At 41.9% G+C, this 19,726-nt stretch overlaps 1 protein-coding gene across 1 annotated transcript in view; it reads right to left on the reverse strand.

Annotated features, from left to right (window-relative positions):
• cacng2a (calcium channel, voltage-dependent, gamma subunit 2a) overlaps positions 1-19,726 on the reverse strand; it is a 119,871-nt gene that overhangs the window by 24,748 nt on the left and 75,397 nt on the right. Inside the window, exon 2 of the mRNA XM_036590354.1 lies at positions 18,367-18,450. Coding sequence (XP_036446247.1) covers positions 18,367-18,450 — 84 coding nt within the window. The remainder of the gene's footprint in view (positions 1-18,366; positions 18,451-19,726) is intronic.

The following is a 19,726-nucleotide window of genomic DNA, read 5'->3' on the forward strand; positions in this document are numbered from 1 at the left end:
TGGTTCATGTTGTTGTTATTGTAGCAGCTCTGCAGGCTAAGTTTGCTACTATGCACAGTGCTATTCCGCTGTTGGGGAGTATGACCTTACTGTAAGGGCTCGACTACAATTTTAATCTGCCGTAAAATGCTTACACGTGTGCTGCACATCGGGTCGTACCGTGTTCTCCGATCTGCATCCTCTGTCCTGTCACGCATGCATGATGCAGATCGGGGTGTACCGACACAGTGCACTAGAACGAGGTACATGAATAAATAACATCTGTTCTGTGTGAGGGAGCTCCCAACATTCACCCCAAGGTTTCTTTTATTAGAAGGAGTCTTGGTTGTACTGGGATGAGTCTTGGTTGTACTGGGATGAGTCTTGGCTGTGCGGGGATGAGTCTTGGCTGTACTGGGAGCAGTTTTGGTTGTACTGGGAGGAGTTTAGGTTGTACTGTGGTTGTATTTTGGTTGTATTTTTCCCACTTTTATTTACAGGATTACCCACCTGTTCAGTCGGATAGAAACTGTATTCCAAATGGCCTCAATCGGACTAGTCTAGTCTGATTTAGGTGTCTACATGGACGTATTCTATTCCAATTGAGCCGTAACTCGGATTTATTAATGGATTATCAGGCTGCATGTAAATGTTTTGGTTGTACTGGGAGGAGTTTTGGTTGCAATGTGAGGAGTTTGACTTGTACTAGGATGAGTCTTGTTTGTACTGGGAGGAGCTTCGGTTGTAGTGGGAGGAGTCTCTGTTGTACTGGGAGGAGTTTTGATTGTCAAATGTGTCACGAAGAGACTGATGTGTTTACATTTCTATAACATGGCTCAGATGCGTCTCAGTCCATGCCTGACGTCGTCTGAGTGATCAGATTTGTAGCTGTGTTAAATGCATCTTTGGTGTGTTTACACTTACATAATTATGTGGCTTGGCCTCCTCCAGATATAATCCTGATGCTCCAGACACATGAACTGACCAGGTGTAAACAGGGTCTAAGATCCGACTCTGTGAATGACACATCACTGGTTCAAATGGATTTTTCCCACTTGAAGGTTGGAAGCTTCCCAGTTCCCCAAAGTAAAAATATCCTACTTAATGGAAACTTTTTTGTCTCAGGAGAAATAAAGCAAATTTCTTCTCCCAAACATCCCTCAGGAGAAAAGAGAGGATTGACGTAAGCACTTTAGTGTCTGTGTTTACACGCAAAGACTTTCTCCAATCTGATTGAATACATTCTGATTATAGATGGAGACTGATGTGTTTATATTCTCACTCTACTCAACAATCTGATGAAAATTTCAGTTTATATGCTCACTACAAGTAATCAGATCCACAATTACACTCATACGTAGAAAACTGCTTAGTGTAGCTGTTACCATGACAACCTCCAGTCCAGTCAGAGTGAGATGAGCAGCAGTGAGCAGCGCTTGTGTTTTTAACTGCTTTAAAATGATGTCAGACTCAGGAAAACATCCTTCACATGTCCTTATTAAAGAAGGCCGAGAGGAAGACGTCGTGTTCTGAGACACATAAGCTGGACGTCCGTCCCACCGCCGTCTTTTAAAGATCAGAGCATAACCTTCGTCTCCTCTGCAGACCAGAACGGACTTAAACTTTCCGATAGGGAATGTTATCAGATACAAGCGTTTACATGGATATTATTCATCTATTTAACAGATTATTTACAGGATTACCCACCTCGATCAATCAGATAGAAACTGTATTCTGAATGGCCTCAATCAGACTAGACTATTCTGACTGAGGTGTCTACATGGACTTATTCTATTCCAATTGAGCCGTAACTCGGATTTATTAATGGATTATCAGGCTGCATGTAAACGTGGCTACTGTAAGAACTTTTTGAGACTGAAGAGAAAATCTCTCCTTCTGTGCTGATAGCGCCGGAAGATTCCTGAGATGTAGAAGAGAGCTACACAAGATAATGATGATTTTCCACTTTTCTTTGCACACTATGTGATCTGTGAGACAATATTTTGACTGAAAAGAGAAAATCCGAGGGTTTTATTTCTCAGGAGACGAATTTCAGAAACAGAAGAAATTGCTTTCATCTCACACCAAACAGGACTTAACCATGTCTAAAAAAGCACATAAGAATAAGAGGAGACCTTTTTTTTTAGAATATTTCTTTCCGTTGGGTTCCCCAGCATAGCTACGCACCTCCGCACACAAACACGCCAATAACGTCTTTCCAGCGCGCAACCACAGCCGCGCACACACTTACCCTTCACGTTGCCTATTGTTCTTCAATGACACCCAACTATTACTCTAAACAATAGCAACATAACTTGCTAAACGGCTCTACACGACACTGGGCTGCTGTTTTGCACATTTAAGTCATTTCCTATGACAGTTCTGTGTAACACAGTTTAAGTCTCCTGCAGAGCACATTTCAGTGATTACTGTAATCATCCTCCGCCCTCCGCCTCTGAAGCCTCCATCCATCAGCCTGACCGCCGAGAGCGCGGCCGCTTCATTAGCTACGGCCGCAGCGCTGCACATGCTAACGGTTAGCGCAGACAAAAAGCTGCTGACATGGTGGTGGTGTGTTAGTGTGTGTTGCGCTGGTCTGAGTGGATCAGACACAGCAGTGCTGCTGGAGTTTTTAAACACCTCAGTGTCACTGCTGGACTGAGAATAGTCCACCAACCAAAAATATCCATCCAACAGCGACCTGTGGGCAGCGTCCTGTGACCACTGATGAAGGACTAGAGGATGACCAACACAAACTGTGCAGCAGCAGATGAGCTATCGTCTCTGACTTTACATCTACAAGGTGGACTGACGAGGTAGGAGTGTCTAATAGAGTGGGCAGTGAATGGACTGTCCAGCAGCACTGCTGTGTCTGATCCACTCGTACCAGCACAACACACCACCGTTAGTGTTACTGCAGTGCTGAGAATGATCCACCACCCAAATAGTACCTGCTCTGTGAGGGTCCATGGGGGTCCTGACCACTGAAGAACAGGGTAAAAGGGGGCTAACAAAGTATGCAGAGAAACAGATGGACTACAGTCTGTAACTGTAGAACTACAAAGTGCACCTATATAGTAAGTGGAGCTGATAAAATGGACAATGAGCGTAGAAACAAGGAGGTGGTCATAATGTTATGCCTGACTGGTGTATAAATGCATTGGTTTTTGTGACATCACAAAAACACAGAATTCAACTGGCTGTTTTCGTAGTTTAGTTTCCATATATGGACTGGAAATGTTTTGAAACCTTGTGTGTCTACGTACTACACCAAACACTTCAATATTCAAAAAATATTTGACAATTTTACATGATAATGTTTTTAATAAAAAACAATAAATTCAGGTACAGGGACTCGACTGATTAGCGAGAGAAAAGGCGAAATATTTTCTGATTTGTACAGTTTTTAGTTCCCAGAAATCACTAGGCCTTCTGCAAACCTTCCAAAATAACACAGTAACAATTACTCAAGTATTACTGGACTTTTCACTGAAAAAATAGTACCTTGTCAAGTGAAATGATCTGAAATCTAGTCAATATCTAATATCTGATCTAATATTTCCCATTTTGAGACGGTCAAGCACTTATTGTAAGATTATTTACCTTAATTATACACATAATTTACTTGTTTTAGGTGATTTTATTGAGTAAAATTATCTCAAACAAGCATTGTCCCTAATAAAATGACTTAAAACACGTAAAAAATGTCTATAAATAAACTAAATAAGCTTAAATTAAGCTTACAACAATCTCAACAGGAGAAACATTAGATTCTATATTTAATAATAAATATAATTTTACCTGAGAATGTACCATTTTTTTTGCAGTGCACATTTTTTTTCTAACGAGAGATTTTCTGTGTAGTAGTTGTCACTCACTTTCTCTCTCACGTTCTCTCTTTTTTTCTCCATGAAACCACATCTTCAATAATCCATCTCTGCTCGGGAGTGTGAGCGGGTTCAGGTTTCAGATTTGACAGCTCCAGTCAGACAGAGTTTGGGCTTTAATTTCATACCTGCTCAGGTATCTGTAGCGTAGAGGCAGCTGTGTGGAAATAAAAGATTAAGCTGTATTTCCTGCAGTGACCTGACAGTGAGTAACTGGATGATTACTGTACGCTCATTCTTTACAAAGCTGCTCTCGCGCTGGCCAAATTGCAGGAAAGGCCGCTCCGTATGTCCTGGGCGGGTTCCTTGCTGCATGCACTAAATGACATTAAAGCTCCTGTTGACTAATGGCGCTCCTGTGTGCTCACACAGGTGACGTCAACCACAGCGGCAAACAGAAAGCGCACTGCAGCGAAGCGCCAAGGCCCGCTGAGGCTTTACATCGGCCCAGATCGCCTTTAGATGACACAGCGCTGCTGCGTTGCTCTGTTTAATTATACACAAGCCCACAAGTCAGCTGCTGTGTACCTGAGCGCTTACACAAGGCAGGCTAAGATGAGGAAATATTGGTCAAATGCATCTTCGCTGTTCTGTTAGAGAAGCAATGCTTTCTCTTTTTGACAACGATATTCACAGGAATATTTTGGCAAAAAAAATAAAGGTTACATAATTTCCTCCTTACACCAAATGTAGCCAATGAGTCAAGTGGAATCAGCTGTTCTCCTGCGTAGACGAAAGGAAAACCTGCAGCCACACAATCTTTGCAGATGAGATTGGGCCTAGATTGATGTTTTTCTCTGTAAATTGGTCTCATTGTAAATCTAAACATGGTTGGTTGATTCCTCTGTTGGTAGTTAAACTAACCTGTAAGGCCTTCCGTCCGGCTCCTGAAGTCCTAACCAATGGGAGAGCTCGCTTGGTTGTATTTATCATAGATAATGCAGAGAAAACAGTCCTTATGATGGTTCTTATACACTATATATGGACAAACGTATGTGGACAATCCTGCTAATTATTGAGTTCAGGTGTTACAGCCACACCCTTTCCTAACAGGTGGATAAAATTAAGCACATAGTCTTGCAGTCTCGATAGACAGACACTGGCAGTAGAGGGTCGTACTGATGAGCTCAGTGACTTTAAACATGGCACTGTTATAGGATGCCGCCTCTGCAACAAGTCAGTTTGTGAGATTGCTGCCCTGCTAGATCTGCCCCAGACAACTGTAAGTGCTATTATTGTGAAATGGAAGCGTCTAGGAGCAAAAAACAGCTCAGTGACGAAGCGGTAGACCACGCAAACTCAGAGTCGGACCACTAAGTGCACAGTGCCTATCCTCTGTTGAATTACTAAAGAGCTCCAAACTGCCTCTAGAAGCAACATCAGCAAAAGAACTGCAGATTAGGAGCTTCATGTAATGGGTTTCCATGGCCGAGCAGCTGCACACAGGCCTAAGATCAAAATGCACAATTCCAACTGTCAGCTAGAGTGGTGTAAAGCGCCGCCACTGGACTCTGCAGCAGTGGAAACGTATTCTGTGGAGCGACCAATCACACTTCTCTATCTGTCAGTCTGATGGACGAGTCTGGGTTTGGAGAATGCCAGGAGAACGTTACCTGCCTGACTGCACTGTGCCAGCTGTAAAGTTTGGTGGAGGAGGGATGATGATATGGAGCTGTTTTTCAGGGGTTGGTCTAGAACCCTTAGATCCAGTGAAGGGTAATCTTAACCAAGACATTTTGGACAATTCTATGGTTCCAACTTTGTGTGAACAGTTTGAGGAAGAACCTTTTCTGTTCCAGCATGACTGAGCCCCAGTGCACAAAGCAGCTCCATAAAGTCATGGCTGGGTGAGTTTGGTGTGGAAGAACTCGACTGGCCCTCACAGAGCCCTGACCTCAACCCCATCAAACACCTTTGGGATGAACTAGAACAGAGATTGAGAGCCAGACTCTCTCGTCCAACATCAGTGTCTGACCTCACAAATGCTCTTCTGGATGAATGGGCAAAAATTCCCACAGAGACTCTCCAACATCTTGTAGAAGCTTCCCAGAAGAGTGGAAGCTGTTAGAGCTGCAAAGGGGGACCAACTCCATATTAATGGAGGATTTAGAATGGGATTCATAAAAGCTCCTGTAGGTGTGACGTGTAGGTGTCCCAATACTTTAGTTCCTATAGTGTAGATCTACAGATACTTAAGTTATTAACAACGTTCTTGTTATCAACAACATGATAGTAAGGGTCAGGATTAGGGTTCGGGTTAAATTTAGTAGAATCTTACAGACTGTAGTCCATCTGTTTCTCTGCATACTTTGTTACCCTGTTCTTCAGTGGTCAGGACCCCCATAGGACCCCCACAGAGCAGGTATTATTTGGGTGGTGGATCATTCTCAGCACTGCAGTAACACTGACATGGTGGTGGTGTGTTAGTGTGTGTTGCGCTGGTCTGAGTGGATCAGACACAGCAGTGCTGCTGGAGTTTTTAAACACCTCAGCGTCACTGCTGGACTGAGAATAGTCCACCAACCAAAAATATCCAGCCAACAGCGTCCTGTGGGCAGAGTCCTGTGACCACTGATGAAGGTCTAGAGGATGACCAACACAAACTGTGCAGCAGCAGATGAGCTATCGTCTCTGACTTTACATCTACAAGGTGGACTGACAAGGTGTCTGATCCACTTGCACCAGCGCAACACACACCAACACACCACCAACACGTCAGTGTTACTGCAGTGCTGAGAATGATCCACCACCCAAATAGTACCTGCTCTGTGGGGGTCCTGACCATTGAAGAACAGGGTGCAGATAAACAGATGAACTACAGTCTGTTACTGTAGAAATATACATTCATATCCTGAAAAAAACACTTTAATACCCTTTTAATACACTATGTGCATTTATTACAGGCTAAGCAATGCTGGATGATGAGATGTAGGCGGTGGGGTGGTCTCGCGTGCCTATTTGTATGTGTTTCATGCCCGCTGCCCCAGGCTTTAGAGCCCTGTGTGCCTCCCCCCGCCCATGCGTGCTGGTACATCATGATGAAATTCAATAGAAAGTGTATGAGTGTGTGTGTGTGTGTGTGTGTGTGTGTGTGTGTGTGAGTGGGGGGTTGTCACCATCTAATAAACCTCAAATACACCAGGATCTCCCTCTCACATAGGATACACGCACACATGCCCCCCCCCACACATCCCCCCACCCCCCCTTTCTCCATTGATTTTATTGGCCCACGCTGCACTGCGTGTGTATGTATCTGTCTGGACCGTCCAGTCACATCCAGTTTAGTCCACAGCTCAGTGCTGTCCTCGGGAGAGGAGCTACTACAGTCACCGATCCTCTGCTCCTCCTCACGGCACCCTAACCCTGAGAAGATCTCCGTGCAGCTCGGTCTGCAGTGCAGTGCTGCTTTACTCAGCGCTGGGATGTTTTGATTGTGCTTTTATTCACCCGGAAACTTCCATTCGGTACAAAATCTCTGTGTTTGGCCCGAATAACTGTGCTGATTATACGAATGAAGGTGCGCATGTACAGTGTGTCCCTCATTAGCCGGAACCAGCAGTGCAGAGTGGATGAACAGAGAGATCCAGAGACTGTAATTAAAATATAAAATATAACCCTGAAACTGAATCCAGCTTTAATCTTCTTCACCTCTGTTCCGTCCTTATTACGCTCTACTACTGCGCTCTCTGTCTCCCTCTCTCTCTCTCTCTCTGTCTCTCTCTCTCTACTGCTCTTCTCTCTCTTTCTCCTCCCCCCTCTCTACTGCTCTGCTCTTTCTCTCTTTCTCTCTCTCTCTCTACTGCTCTTCTCTCTCTTTCCCTCTCTCTCCCACTATCTGTCTCTCTCTCTCTCTCTCTCTCTCTCTAACACTGTCTCTCTCTCTCTTTCTCTTCCACCATCTCTCTCTATCCCCTCTCTCTTTCTCTCCCTTTCTCCTTCTCTTTCACTCTCTCTCTATCCTTCTCTTTCTCTTTCACTCTTTCTTTCTCTTTCTCTCTCTCTCTCTCTCTCTTTCCCTTTCTCTATCTTTCCCTTTCTCTCTCTCTCACTTTCGCTCTCCCTCTCTCTCCTTCTCTCCTCCTCTCTCACTCTTGCTCTCCCCCTTTCTTTTCCTCTCAAATACACCCACACTCTCTCTCTCTCTCTCTCTCTCTCTCTCTCTCTCTCTCTCTCTCTCTCTCTCTCTCTCTAGTTGTGACTCTGTATGATGTAGAAACTCAGTGGAGCTTCAGAAGGCTCAGTGTGTTATGTAACTGTGTGTGTGTGTGTTGGGCTTCTTTATAGTGGAGTGATCACACACAGTCTCTCTCTCTCTCTCTCTCTGCTGTTCATTTCTTTTATTATATTCTGCAGGATGCACACAATGAACATATACTACTGTAACAGGATGATTCAGTGATTCTTTAGGAAGTGATTCAGTCAATTATGAAAGCTCACTTTTCACTGCAGTTCATTTCAGTCCAGATCACATATTTTGGTACGATTCAGAATAATTTTGAGCTCTGCAACATTACACAAATATACCTGGAGGAGCTATTTATATAACATATGCAAATCGTACCCCTCCACCATGCCTTTAAGTTAAAAAATACCTTTTTGTACGACGTCTAAGACACCAAGCACTGAATTCATAATCATTACAGAGGTGGACGTCTGGTTCCTATCACCACCACTGTGAACAGTTCTGACTGTAAGTTTCTCTAGAACAGAGCGTTTCGCACCAAACCACTCTGAACGACTCTGTTTACATCTTTATGCCTTAATTATGCAGAAATCTAAAAAATTCAGTGGAATTCCCCTTTAAGTGTTAAATGAGGTCGACTCTGCAGTGCAGTGACTCTGATCTGGAGCATCATTTACACTCAAGCACCCTCTGCATGCTTAAAGCGATAGTTCAGTGAACTGACGTGTAATGGAAGCTTGTTCTGCACTGAACTGCAAACTGCACACTTAAATTATATAAAAATACAGACAGAATTGAGGATTTAGGGTGGCCACTGCTGTTTTTAGCTATGCTGATGTACCTTGGTCCATGTTTATAGATAACAGTGTATCCTACAGTGTTAGAAACCACATAATCAGGCAACCAGCTAACACGGTTCGTCCTGAACGACTTTACAGCTTTCTAATGACCAGTAGGACATTATGAAGCTGTAAATAAGAACGAGGAGATGTAAGACGTGTCCAGAATGACGGACAGAGCTGTGGATGATTCTAAAATGATTGTAGAACATTGAAAATAAGGTTCTAATAAAATAAATATCCAGAATATGATATTTTAAAAGTGGAGATCAAATCTTAAGGCAGATGACAAATAAAATTAGCGTTTTCTTGACTGCAATTCTTGAAATATAGACTAAATCATCTAAAAATGTCTCTTCCTGAGTAGTTTGTAATATTTACATCCACATTGTGTACAACGATATGCAAAAGTTTGTGCGCTTGTGATAAAATGACATGTTTTTGTTAATTTTCTAAGTGACGTTAAGTGAAGACATCCTCTACAGAGAACATTTAAATGCACAATTACTGTTTATTCGCTGAATTTAACATTTTTGAGCAAAAGTAAAACACAAAATGTGTCCTGAGCAAAATTGGTTGGACAAGAAATACATTAAATAAATGATGTTTGTGCTTTAATAGACTAAAATAAGCACAAAAATGCTCTATTAAAGTTTGCTCTCTGTGGAGGATGTGCACTCAGCGGTGCACAACTCCAGGCCTAGAGGGCTGGTGTCCAGCACAATTTGGTGATTCACCTGCTCAAACACACCTGATTAAACTCATCTGTTGAAGGGGAACTCCACCAATTTTTCAAAATGTATACATAATTGAATAGTTAAGATGTAAACAGAGTCGTTCAGAGTGGTTTGGTGTGAAACGTTCTGTTCTAGAGAGACTTACAGAGTCAGAATTGTTTACAGTGGTGGTGATAGGAACCAGACGTCCACCTCTAAAAGCTCCCTCACAGAAAGTTATTACACTAAATGATTATGAATATGCTGCCTAATGTCTGGGACATTGTCTCAAAGTAGTTTTGTTAAAAAGTTTTGGTTTAAAATGTATTTTAATCCATGTATTTCAATAGATTAATAGTGAAGGGATACACGAAGGGTGTTCTAAGGCAAAAAGTCCCCATGAAAACTTATTTTTTTCAGATTTTCCACTATTTTACCATTGTCAAATAAAATGTCTATATTTGTGTTGTAGTCATGGCGACCCCTGGTTCCTATCACCACCACTGTAAAGACATCTGAACCATTTCACACCAAACCACTCTGAATCACTCTGTTTACATCTCACACACTGAATTATGCAGAAAGTTTGAAAAATTGGTGGAATTCCCCTTTAAATGCCGGGATTGGTGGGTGTGTTTGTGTAGGGCAACTGCCGACCTGGGCTGGACACCGGCCCTCCAGGCCCGGAGCTGTGCACCCCTGTATTTTCACCAGGTTCAAACGTTTGCACACAAATGTAAGTCATAATAGTACATACAGTAGTAAGCACTGTTAATATGGTGATTGATCCCAAACTTTAAAACGCTCGGGCAGCTCCTGCGCTTCAGACGCCTCTGTCTTGGGGTAGTGGACTGAAATGTGTTAGATTTTGGGCCAAACTATCGCTTTAAAAGTGCTCAGCTGCTCCTGCTTACGAAAAGTGTCCTGAATGGCCCTCAGCGCGGAGCTTTTTCTGCTCGGTCTGCGTTTCTCCTGATCTCACAGCTCACAGTTACACAGTCAGAGTCCAGCAGAGTGAGAAGTCTGAGAGGACGAGACGCAGACAGACGGAGAGGGAGAGAGAGAGGGAGAGAGAGGGAGGGAGAGAGAGGGAGAGAGGCCTGACCTATATAGGAAAGAGGCTGAAATATTTATGGATATGAGTGTCCTAATTCAGGAGCCATTGGGAGCACTGCAGCCTTTTTGTCCAACTGCAGCAAAGGAACAGGACACACACACACACACACACACACACACACCTCTGGGTCAGAGGTTTACTGAGACGCTCCGTCCATTCAAACCAGGCCTGATGCCCCTGTGGCCCAAGCCTCAGACCTTCTTGAAGAGGTCAAAGGTTAAACCGTGACAGTTCAGTGAAAAATCAAATCTATATAGTTTCTCCTAGTTCACCTAAAACAGGGGTCTTTAACTAAAATCCAATAAGGTCCAGTTAGAGAAAACGTCCTCAAGCAAAGGTCCGGAACATCATAATGTCTAACTTGCATCATGATTCAGTGCCATATACTGTAAACCGAAGTGGCCTAGTAGGTATATCAACATCTTATATAGTCAACAACTGAATGTCAAATCAAATAAAGTACAGTTCAGTCATATTTCAACAATATTTATTGTCAGTTTTCTCTTTTTAGAGCACGACATGTGAAATAACTTCCCTCTGACTCACTTTCTTCTCTGACTGCTGTTTCTCACCTCGTCCCTCCCCTGTCTGTGTGTCACTCACTCGAGTCTCAGTGCTCATCGTAATGCACAGATCTGATTGGCTGAGTAGCGTCACATGTGATATTTACAATGCAAACGATTGGTCTGTGAGTCTCCTGGGCCGCTAAAGCTACCGTAATGACTAGAAATGTTACGGCAATTGAAATAGGACCACCCCACAGTTTTTCAGTTAAAGGTCCAGGTCCGCATAGGACAGCGTCTGGGTCCGGACTCGGATCGCAGTCCACCTATTAGTGACCTCTGAACTCAACATTCAGGGCTGATGTTATTGGCGATAACACACTCCTCGAGTGTTCTCAAAAGTAATAAATTAATAAACTGGGCCGTGAACGCGGCGTATTAATATGTTTTAATGTTTGCAGTTCCTTCACCAAATTATAGTTCCTTAACAAGCAGCTTGTTGCTACATCAGAGTAATGAGCTCGGCCCACTCGCTGCACAGTCTGCTGTAAGCCTCACCTTTTGAAGTACAGACTGAGCCATAAAACTGCTGCAATATCAAGTTCAGCTCAGTTTTGTCAGTTTTTGCCAGATCAGTATTAATGTTGTTTTGTTCCAGCCAGTCTGTAAAGCATCTTACAGCCCATTTAGTTTGGCGAATGGTGTTGGGTTCATTTCTGGCTGATTCCAGGTTGTTTAGCTGTTCTTCTGTCACAGCTGCCGACTGAAAAGCTGCTCAGTGGTGACGACAGTTTGGGAATTTAGTGTCGTCTCATCTTCAGAGTCTGACCAAATCGGCTGTCGGTCAAATGTGATCTTAAAAAAGTGTCCATTTTCTGTTTGTGGCAAAGTAAGAAGTAAAAATGTTCAAATGTCTTGAACGTCTCCTACAGCTGTCAAAGTCGTTGCTTAGCAACAGTGTCTCAGCGGAATGATACAGTGTTTGTGAAAGAAACGTGATGTTATGGCGAATCAGTTTGCGTGGCTGGACCTAAATGTTTGATAAATGATTTTATTGTTGTTCTTATTTTTAATTAATTTATTCATTTATTTATTACCATCCCCCCAGTTTCAGTCTCCAGTTCCTCCCACTAGCTAAGTCTCCCTCTATCACATGATGCTACCAAGCTGTGAGGGTGAAGGGAAGCACGTTCTTCCTCTGAGACACGTGAAGCTCCATTACATCTTTTCAAAATGCCACTAACACAACGTCATGGGAGCTCAATACATTTGGGCTCAATCCCATTTCACCCCTCGCCCCTACCACTCAGCCCTTAGCCCTCTGTTTTGCGTGTTCACGTCTAAAAGTAGGGTGTCCTGATTGATGTTGAGATAGAGGGGTAGGGTGAAGTGTTGGGGCTACATGACCCTCCAAACGGAGGTTTTTCAGAGAATCCAAAAAGAGTGATATGAGAAAAAAAAGAAAAACTGGCAAGAAGGAGCACAAGAGACCAAAGAAACCCACAAATGTGAGAATTTTCTCTGTTAAAAATACAAAAACCACTGAATTATCTTAGTTTGATGTCATTTCAGTGTATTATGGTCCTTTTATAACAAGCATAAAAAATCGCTAATAGCATGCCAATGTCTCGGTAGCTAACTAGCTAACTTTCCCATTCCACCTTAAATAGTCCAGCAGTTCTGATGCCTGAAGCGCCAGAATGTAACTGCTGCTCCATTTAAGGTGGAACGGGAAAATTTGAAACAGAAGCTGGAGAATATCTGACTTCAGCTTCATATCACTGAAGAATTAGGGGTGGGTGATAATAAATAATTGCCCCCCTCTTTGAAGGCAAATGATGCCCTAAATGTAACTAAAGCCCAGCAGTGAGGAGCTGAACTTTACCCTACTCTGCTGTCACTGCAGACTGGCAGGGTCGCCTACAGAGCAGCGCTGGTAGCTGTTAATGAAGTAATGCTCTTTTTATTTGAGGGTCCCATTTCAGAGGGAAGATTTCAACCACTACCCCTTAACTACCCTATAACTCAGTTCCAAGGGGCAAGGAGACCCTCAAAAACAAGGGGTAGGGGTAGAAATGAGGAATGGGACTGGGCCTTGGAGGAGAACACTAACTGCTTGTTCTGTTACGCCGGCTAACAGCATCACTCTGAGTGATGGGGAGAGAGGGAGAACCATCCTACCCATCCAAGAGCAGTTATGGTTACAGAGGGATGTTGCTCACAATCAGTGATAGCGATAATGCATTGATGGTTCTGCCATAGTACACATTTAAAAATGATGGTTCCTCAATGGGTTCTTCAGTAAAGAAAATGGTTCTATATAAAACTATGAACAGCACCATGAAAGTGTTCCTCAGATTGTCAGAGAATGTGCTGTGGATGGATCTATATAGAATCTTTTTGAAAATGGGTTCTATGTAGCACCAAAAAGCCTTCTTCTATTGTTAGAGGCTTCACACCATAACAATAGCAGAACCCCTTTTGGTGCTATATAGAACCCTCTTCAAAAAGGTTCCATATAGATCCATCTACAGCACATTCTCTGCCAATCTGAAGAAAGAACCCTTTATCAAAGGGTTCTAAGAGTGTTCATGGTTCTATAAAGAACCATTTTTTTCTTTTAAGGGTGTGGAACTGAGCATTTCACACCAAATCACTCTGTTTACATCTTAACTGTTTAGTTATTTGAAAAGCTGAGAAATTTGTGGAATTTCCTTTAAAGCACTGCGCTGGACGTCCGTTACCTCAACACACACACACACACACACACACACACACACACACACACACACACACAAACCCTACAGGGAGAGAACACACACTCAGACAGCAGCAGGTTCTCACCAAGCTCTGAATGACAGCACTGCTGTGTTCAGACGTTCATATAACATCACAGAGCTGACGTGGGCTTTTAACTGTAGGTCCTATAGCTCACTGGGGTCAGTTAGGGGTCAGGCAGCCTAGAGTTACTCATCAGCCCATTCAGGCTGATATATGTGACTTGATGAGGCTCTACCTTTGACCTACAGTCACTTAGTTATGGCCATCTAACCAACACATGGTCATTTCCCTTAATGAACTGCTGTCATCTGGACTGTATCTGTAGTAGCAGCCATCAAAACCTACTCTTAAAGTACAAATAGCATCCTCTGATCTGGAAAGTGCACTACGATTAAAGTGTCTATCCGTGTTAAAGTTTAAATATGCTCACGTATCAGAAGTAACGGGGTCAGTGACATGCTGCACATTTTAGAGTCCATTATTGTCCTATTAAAAAAACGTAGAACAATCTCGACTGGACAAATGTTAGACTTACTAAATAAGATACTATTTACTTATAAAGTTACTTAAAACAAGTAAAAAAGTGTAGAAATAAGTTAAATAATCCAAAGCACACAACCATCTCAGAATAGGAAATATTAGATAGATTGACTAGATTTAAGACCATTTTACCTGACAAGATATTACTTTATTAATCACACACACACTTTCTATCTTTCTATCACTTTTACACTTAGTCAAATAAATACACATGCACACGTATGAACATGCGTGCATGAACACACATACACAAGCTCTAAGAACTGCTGTAATAAATGTAAATGTAAATTTAAAAAACCCAGTACGGGCAAATAAATGGTTTAGCATTGTTTTATCAGTTTGTTAATGTAAACGCTGAATTATCTGTCCTCACAAAAGTAAAGTATGGTGTTCCCCAAGGCTCTGTTTTAGGACCTATATTATTCACACTATATATGCTACCACTGGGCACCACTACCAGTAAACACGGCATAAATTTCCACTGTTATGCCGATGACATTAAACTTGGCAAGATAAAAGACTGGATGTCGAGTAACTTCCTCCTTCTTGACTCGGATAAAACAAAGGTTCTACTTCTTGGTCCAAAGCAGCTAGAAACAAACTGTCTGATTTAACACTTAAACTTAACAATTTCTCAGTTGCATCAAGCTCATCTGTAAAAAGCCTTGGTGTCATGATAGACCCTGATCTGTCCTTCGACGCACATATAACTAATATTACTAGAACAGCCTTCCTGCATCTCCACAATATTGCTAAATTGAGAAACGCATTATCTCTACAGGATGCAGAAAAGTTAGTTCACGCATTTATTACTTCAAGGCTAGATTACTGTAATGCCCTGCTGGCTGGATGTCCCAGCAAAAGCCTTAATAAGCTTCAGCTAGTCCAGAATGCTGCAGCCAGAGTCCTTACAAGAACCAGAAAGTTTGACCATATCAGCCCAGTTTTATCAACCTTACACTGGTTACCAGTTAAATTTTGCATTGATTATAAAATTCTTACTGACTTATAAAGCTGTAAACAGACTCGACCCTCAGTACCTGAGTGAACTTCTCTCCCACTATGAACCATGACGCCTACTTAGATCACAAGGTGCTGCTTTACTATTAGTACCTAGAGTTAATAAAGCTACGTCAGGGGGCGGAGCTTCTCATAAAAAGCCCCCCGGCTTTGGAACAGTCTTCCTGTTAATGTTCGGGACTCAGACACAGCCTCAGTGTTTAAGTCTAGGCTAAAAACTTACTTGTATAGTCAAGCCTTTGGTGATTAGTTTTCCCTGTCGGTTCTACACCTGCCAGAGTCTCCGCTGCTCTGCTAACACTGTAATCTGTGATCAGTCACCCATTACAGAACTGACTCTCTGTGTGTTTTTCCTTTCTTTGCTGAGTTGACCAGCTGCCCATCCTGTGCGTCTGATGCTGTTGCATCGCCTGCCTTGATCGGGTGCCCACTGCTCACCAGCCTTCTGGACCGGCTTGACCACCATTGAGCTTCATGCTGAACAACGCTGTCCAAACCTCACCCTCCCACTGATGCTGCTGCTGCTTAAACTAAACTAATCCATTTAACCATTGCTCCACCTGTTTTCCCCGTTGTGTACTACAACAACTTATACTAATGCTGTTTACTATCCGGTGTCGACCAGAGGAGGATGGGTTCCCCTTCTGAGTCTTGGTTCCTCTCAAGGGTTCTTCCGCCTGCTCTTAGGGAGTTTTTCCTTGCCACTGTCGCCACTGGCGACGCTCATGGGGGCTCGGACCCAGATTTGTTTCTGTAATGATGATTTTTCTGTAAAGCAGCTTTGTGACAACACCTGTTGTAAAAAGCGCTATATAAATAAACTTTACTTGCTTTATATCTTGTCTTTTGAAGTATAATATGTCTCCTTTAAATGAAAGAGTGGGGTAAATGTGCATATTGCATGCTAATTTAGCTATACACACCCATGTTATTGGTATCAGTCTCACTTTCTAATGTATACAGTATTTTACCATGTGTCCTGTAACTATCTGCACTCTCTGAGACAAAAACAACGTAACAGCACTTTTCCCTCTGTGTTTCTGCTTCTTCCTGCGGGTCGCGCTATAACTGATAGCTTGTGTGTTTTTAGGATTGATGCTCTTTGTTTGGTGCTCGTCTCGCTTGTTTATGAGGGCAAAAAAAAAGAACATAAATCGATGGCGTGTGTACGCGGGACTCCCTGTGCTGTAATCACACCTGTTTAGACGGCGCTGGAAGTGCTGCTGGCTGGAAAAAAGTGGGGGAATACATGGGAGAAAAAACGGGGAGCTGCTAATACACATTCTGACTGCTTATAAACGTGGAAAGCCAAGAAAATAAGAAACTATGAGAGAAAATAATGCATTATTTCTACAGTACTAAACTGCCCAATACATTCACACTGCTCACTGTTGTCTAAACAACAGTGATAAACCGTGATAGATCAGATTAAAGGTGTAGTTAGGCGAAAACAAGATAAATAAATGCATCATTTCTCCATCAGACATAGTCGGTCAGCCATGTTTGGTGTCTGAAGTTTGCTTCTTTAGTGCTGAGCTGGTTTATTTTATAGATAACAGCGAGTCATACACTGTTAGAAATAAAGGTTCTGTTCAGGTACATGTTCGTTCATCAAGGTACAAACAGTGTAAATGTTCCCTCAAAGGTCCAACAGTGGTTTTAAGGTCTGATTGTGAACCTTAAATAAGTTTTTCCAGGTGAAAAGTTTCGTATTTGTACCTTTTCATAACCAAATGTTCTGAGATGAACCTTTGAGGGAACAACCCAAGTAACCTTTTAGTGCTTTTATTTCTGAGAGTGTAGTGGGCACCATCAGCAACCACACTGCAACAAATGGTATCTTGTCACGTAAAATTATCTCAAATATAGTCAATAAATCTAATATTTCTCCGCCCTCCTTGTTTGTATATATATATATATATATATATATATATTATATATATATATATATATATATATATATATAATGGTTCGAATGGGTAAATTCGAACAAGAAGCTGGAGAATAAGAAGTGACTTCAGCTTCGTAAAACAGTCGAACGCTGAGAGACATTTAACTGATCTACTTCTGATGGAAAAGTCTTCTGGCGGAGATGGGAGGAAAGCGGCTGTAGGCGAAGCTCAAAGCAGAGCAAAGTAAATCTGCGTTTTCCTTTATATTGTTTAGTCTATACTAGGACATTATCCCACACTGAGACATACTGGACATTGAATGTTGTGGCTCCCAAGGTGATTTGACTTCGTTGAAAGACAAAATGGCTCTTCTTATCATTTGTGTTGTGACTCCTGACCTGACCTGGCTTTAATGCAGAGGGAGCCGGTCGGATTTCTCGCTCATCCAGTTGTGTTTTTGTTATGTGCCGCCACAGACTGTCCGGGCGCTGCACTTACCCACTTCCAAGTTCTGCCTTTTAACGTTCCGTCAACAGTACATTATAAATTAAATATTTAGAAAATCGATTTTTAACATTTGTGAATCGATTATATATATTTATATATATTTATATATATATATATATACACACACATACCATACATACTTATTTATACTGACTATATTTAAGATAATCTCATTTGCCAAAACCTCTTTTTTGTAAACATCTGACACCAAACATGTCTTGATTGGTATCACGAGGGAAAGTGGAAAAAAAAAGATTTTCCCTTAAACTACTGCATTGAAAAATACAGAAATCGGATTGTGTGGTTTCACCATAAACAGGCCACTGTGTTGCAGCAGAGGTGAACCAGAACAGTGCCCACCCGTTCGCCCCACCAGCTGAAAGAAACAAGAGATTCACTCACGCAGGAAGTACTCGGAGGCATCCGCTTCGTAATCTGCGTCTTCTGGAAAATGGTCTATCTGTTTACACAGTCCCTTGAAGTTTCCTGTGAGAGGGAGAACACAGAGGACTCAGTCAGAACCAGCGAGGGGAGCCCTGACTCAACAATGAATCGTTTAAATGAATCAAACATCTAAATCCAAAAGATTCAGCTGCCGTTAGGAATCAGTCTGACTATTTTTGAAGAGAACTGGTTGGAGGGTCGTCACTAGAAATATTTCAACCAATACTGTGATTGTGATGCAATTATTTTCTATAAATTGAAGCCTTGAAGCCGTGTTACAGAAACGTCCTCTCTTTTTCTCTGAAGTTAAGATAAGAAGCAAATCTTGATTTAGTAATCTTATCTTGTCTTACAGCATCTTATCTCAAGTAAGGAAATCTTAACCTACTCGATCGAGATTGGAAATCAACAGTCATGCCTGTTACCTAGCAACGGACCATACCCACACAGCTGAAATGTAAACATGTACTCAAAATAATGTTAAAAATGTACGTTGCAGCTGCCGTTACTGAGATCGAAACAAAACTAAAATGTGATAAACTGTAAGGTGTGAATGCTGTGAGAGCGCCCCCTGCTGTTTATCAGAGCGTCACCGCTCCCCAGTTTCAGTCTCCATTTCCCAAACGCTTTATCCGAGCGCGCTAACATTACTCCTCCTAATAAACAGACACACGTTCAGCTCCGTCTCCTCATTATTCACCACCATCACTGTAATATTTCATCATCAACATTAACACACGAAGGTGATCAGAGGGGCGGTGGAGATCGAGTCTGCAGCGTCTGAGATCCTTAAAACGCAGAGTTAGAAAAGAAAATCATCTCACAGTGAAAGCAGCGTTTTACAGTAGAAATAAATGGAGCTCATTATGCTGGTAGTGATCTATGCTGCCTAAAAAACATAGAAACGGACCTTAAACAGAAGTGAGGACCCTGTCATGGAGGACCAGATTTGCCAAATTGAAAAATAAATAAAATTTAAATATAAAAGGCTCAGTAAATCAATCAATAAATAAACACATAAAAACTAAAGTATATATTGCTTATTGTGATTGTAATTATACACATTTCCTTTTTCTGCAGTTATATATTTCTCAATTCATTTATTTCTGTATCATTTATTGTTTTATTAATACCATATTTTTTCCATATCTATATTTTTAACAATTGTTCACTTTATTCATTGATTCATGTATTCATTTATTTTTTCATTCATTAATTAATTTGTTTTTTCATTAATTCATTTATTTATTTCCATATTTCTTTGTGTATATGATAATGAGGGGGGCGTGTTTTTCACTTTTAGGCTTAGCAATCAAGC

The sequence above is a fragment of the Colossoma macropomum genome, unplaced genomic scaffold (assembly GCF_904425465.1).
Source record: "Colossoma macropomum unplaced genomic scaffold, Colossoma_macropomum, whole genome shotgun sequence".
NCBI classification, from domain to species: domain Eukaryota; kingdom Metazoa; phylum Chordata; class Actinopteri; order Characiformes; family Serrasalmidae; genus Colossoma; species Colossoma macropomum.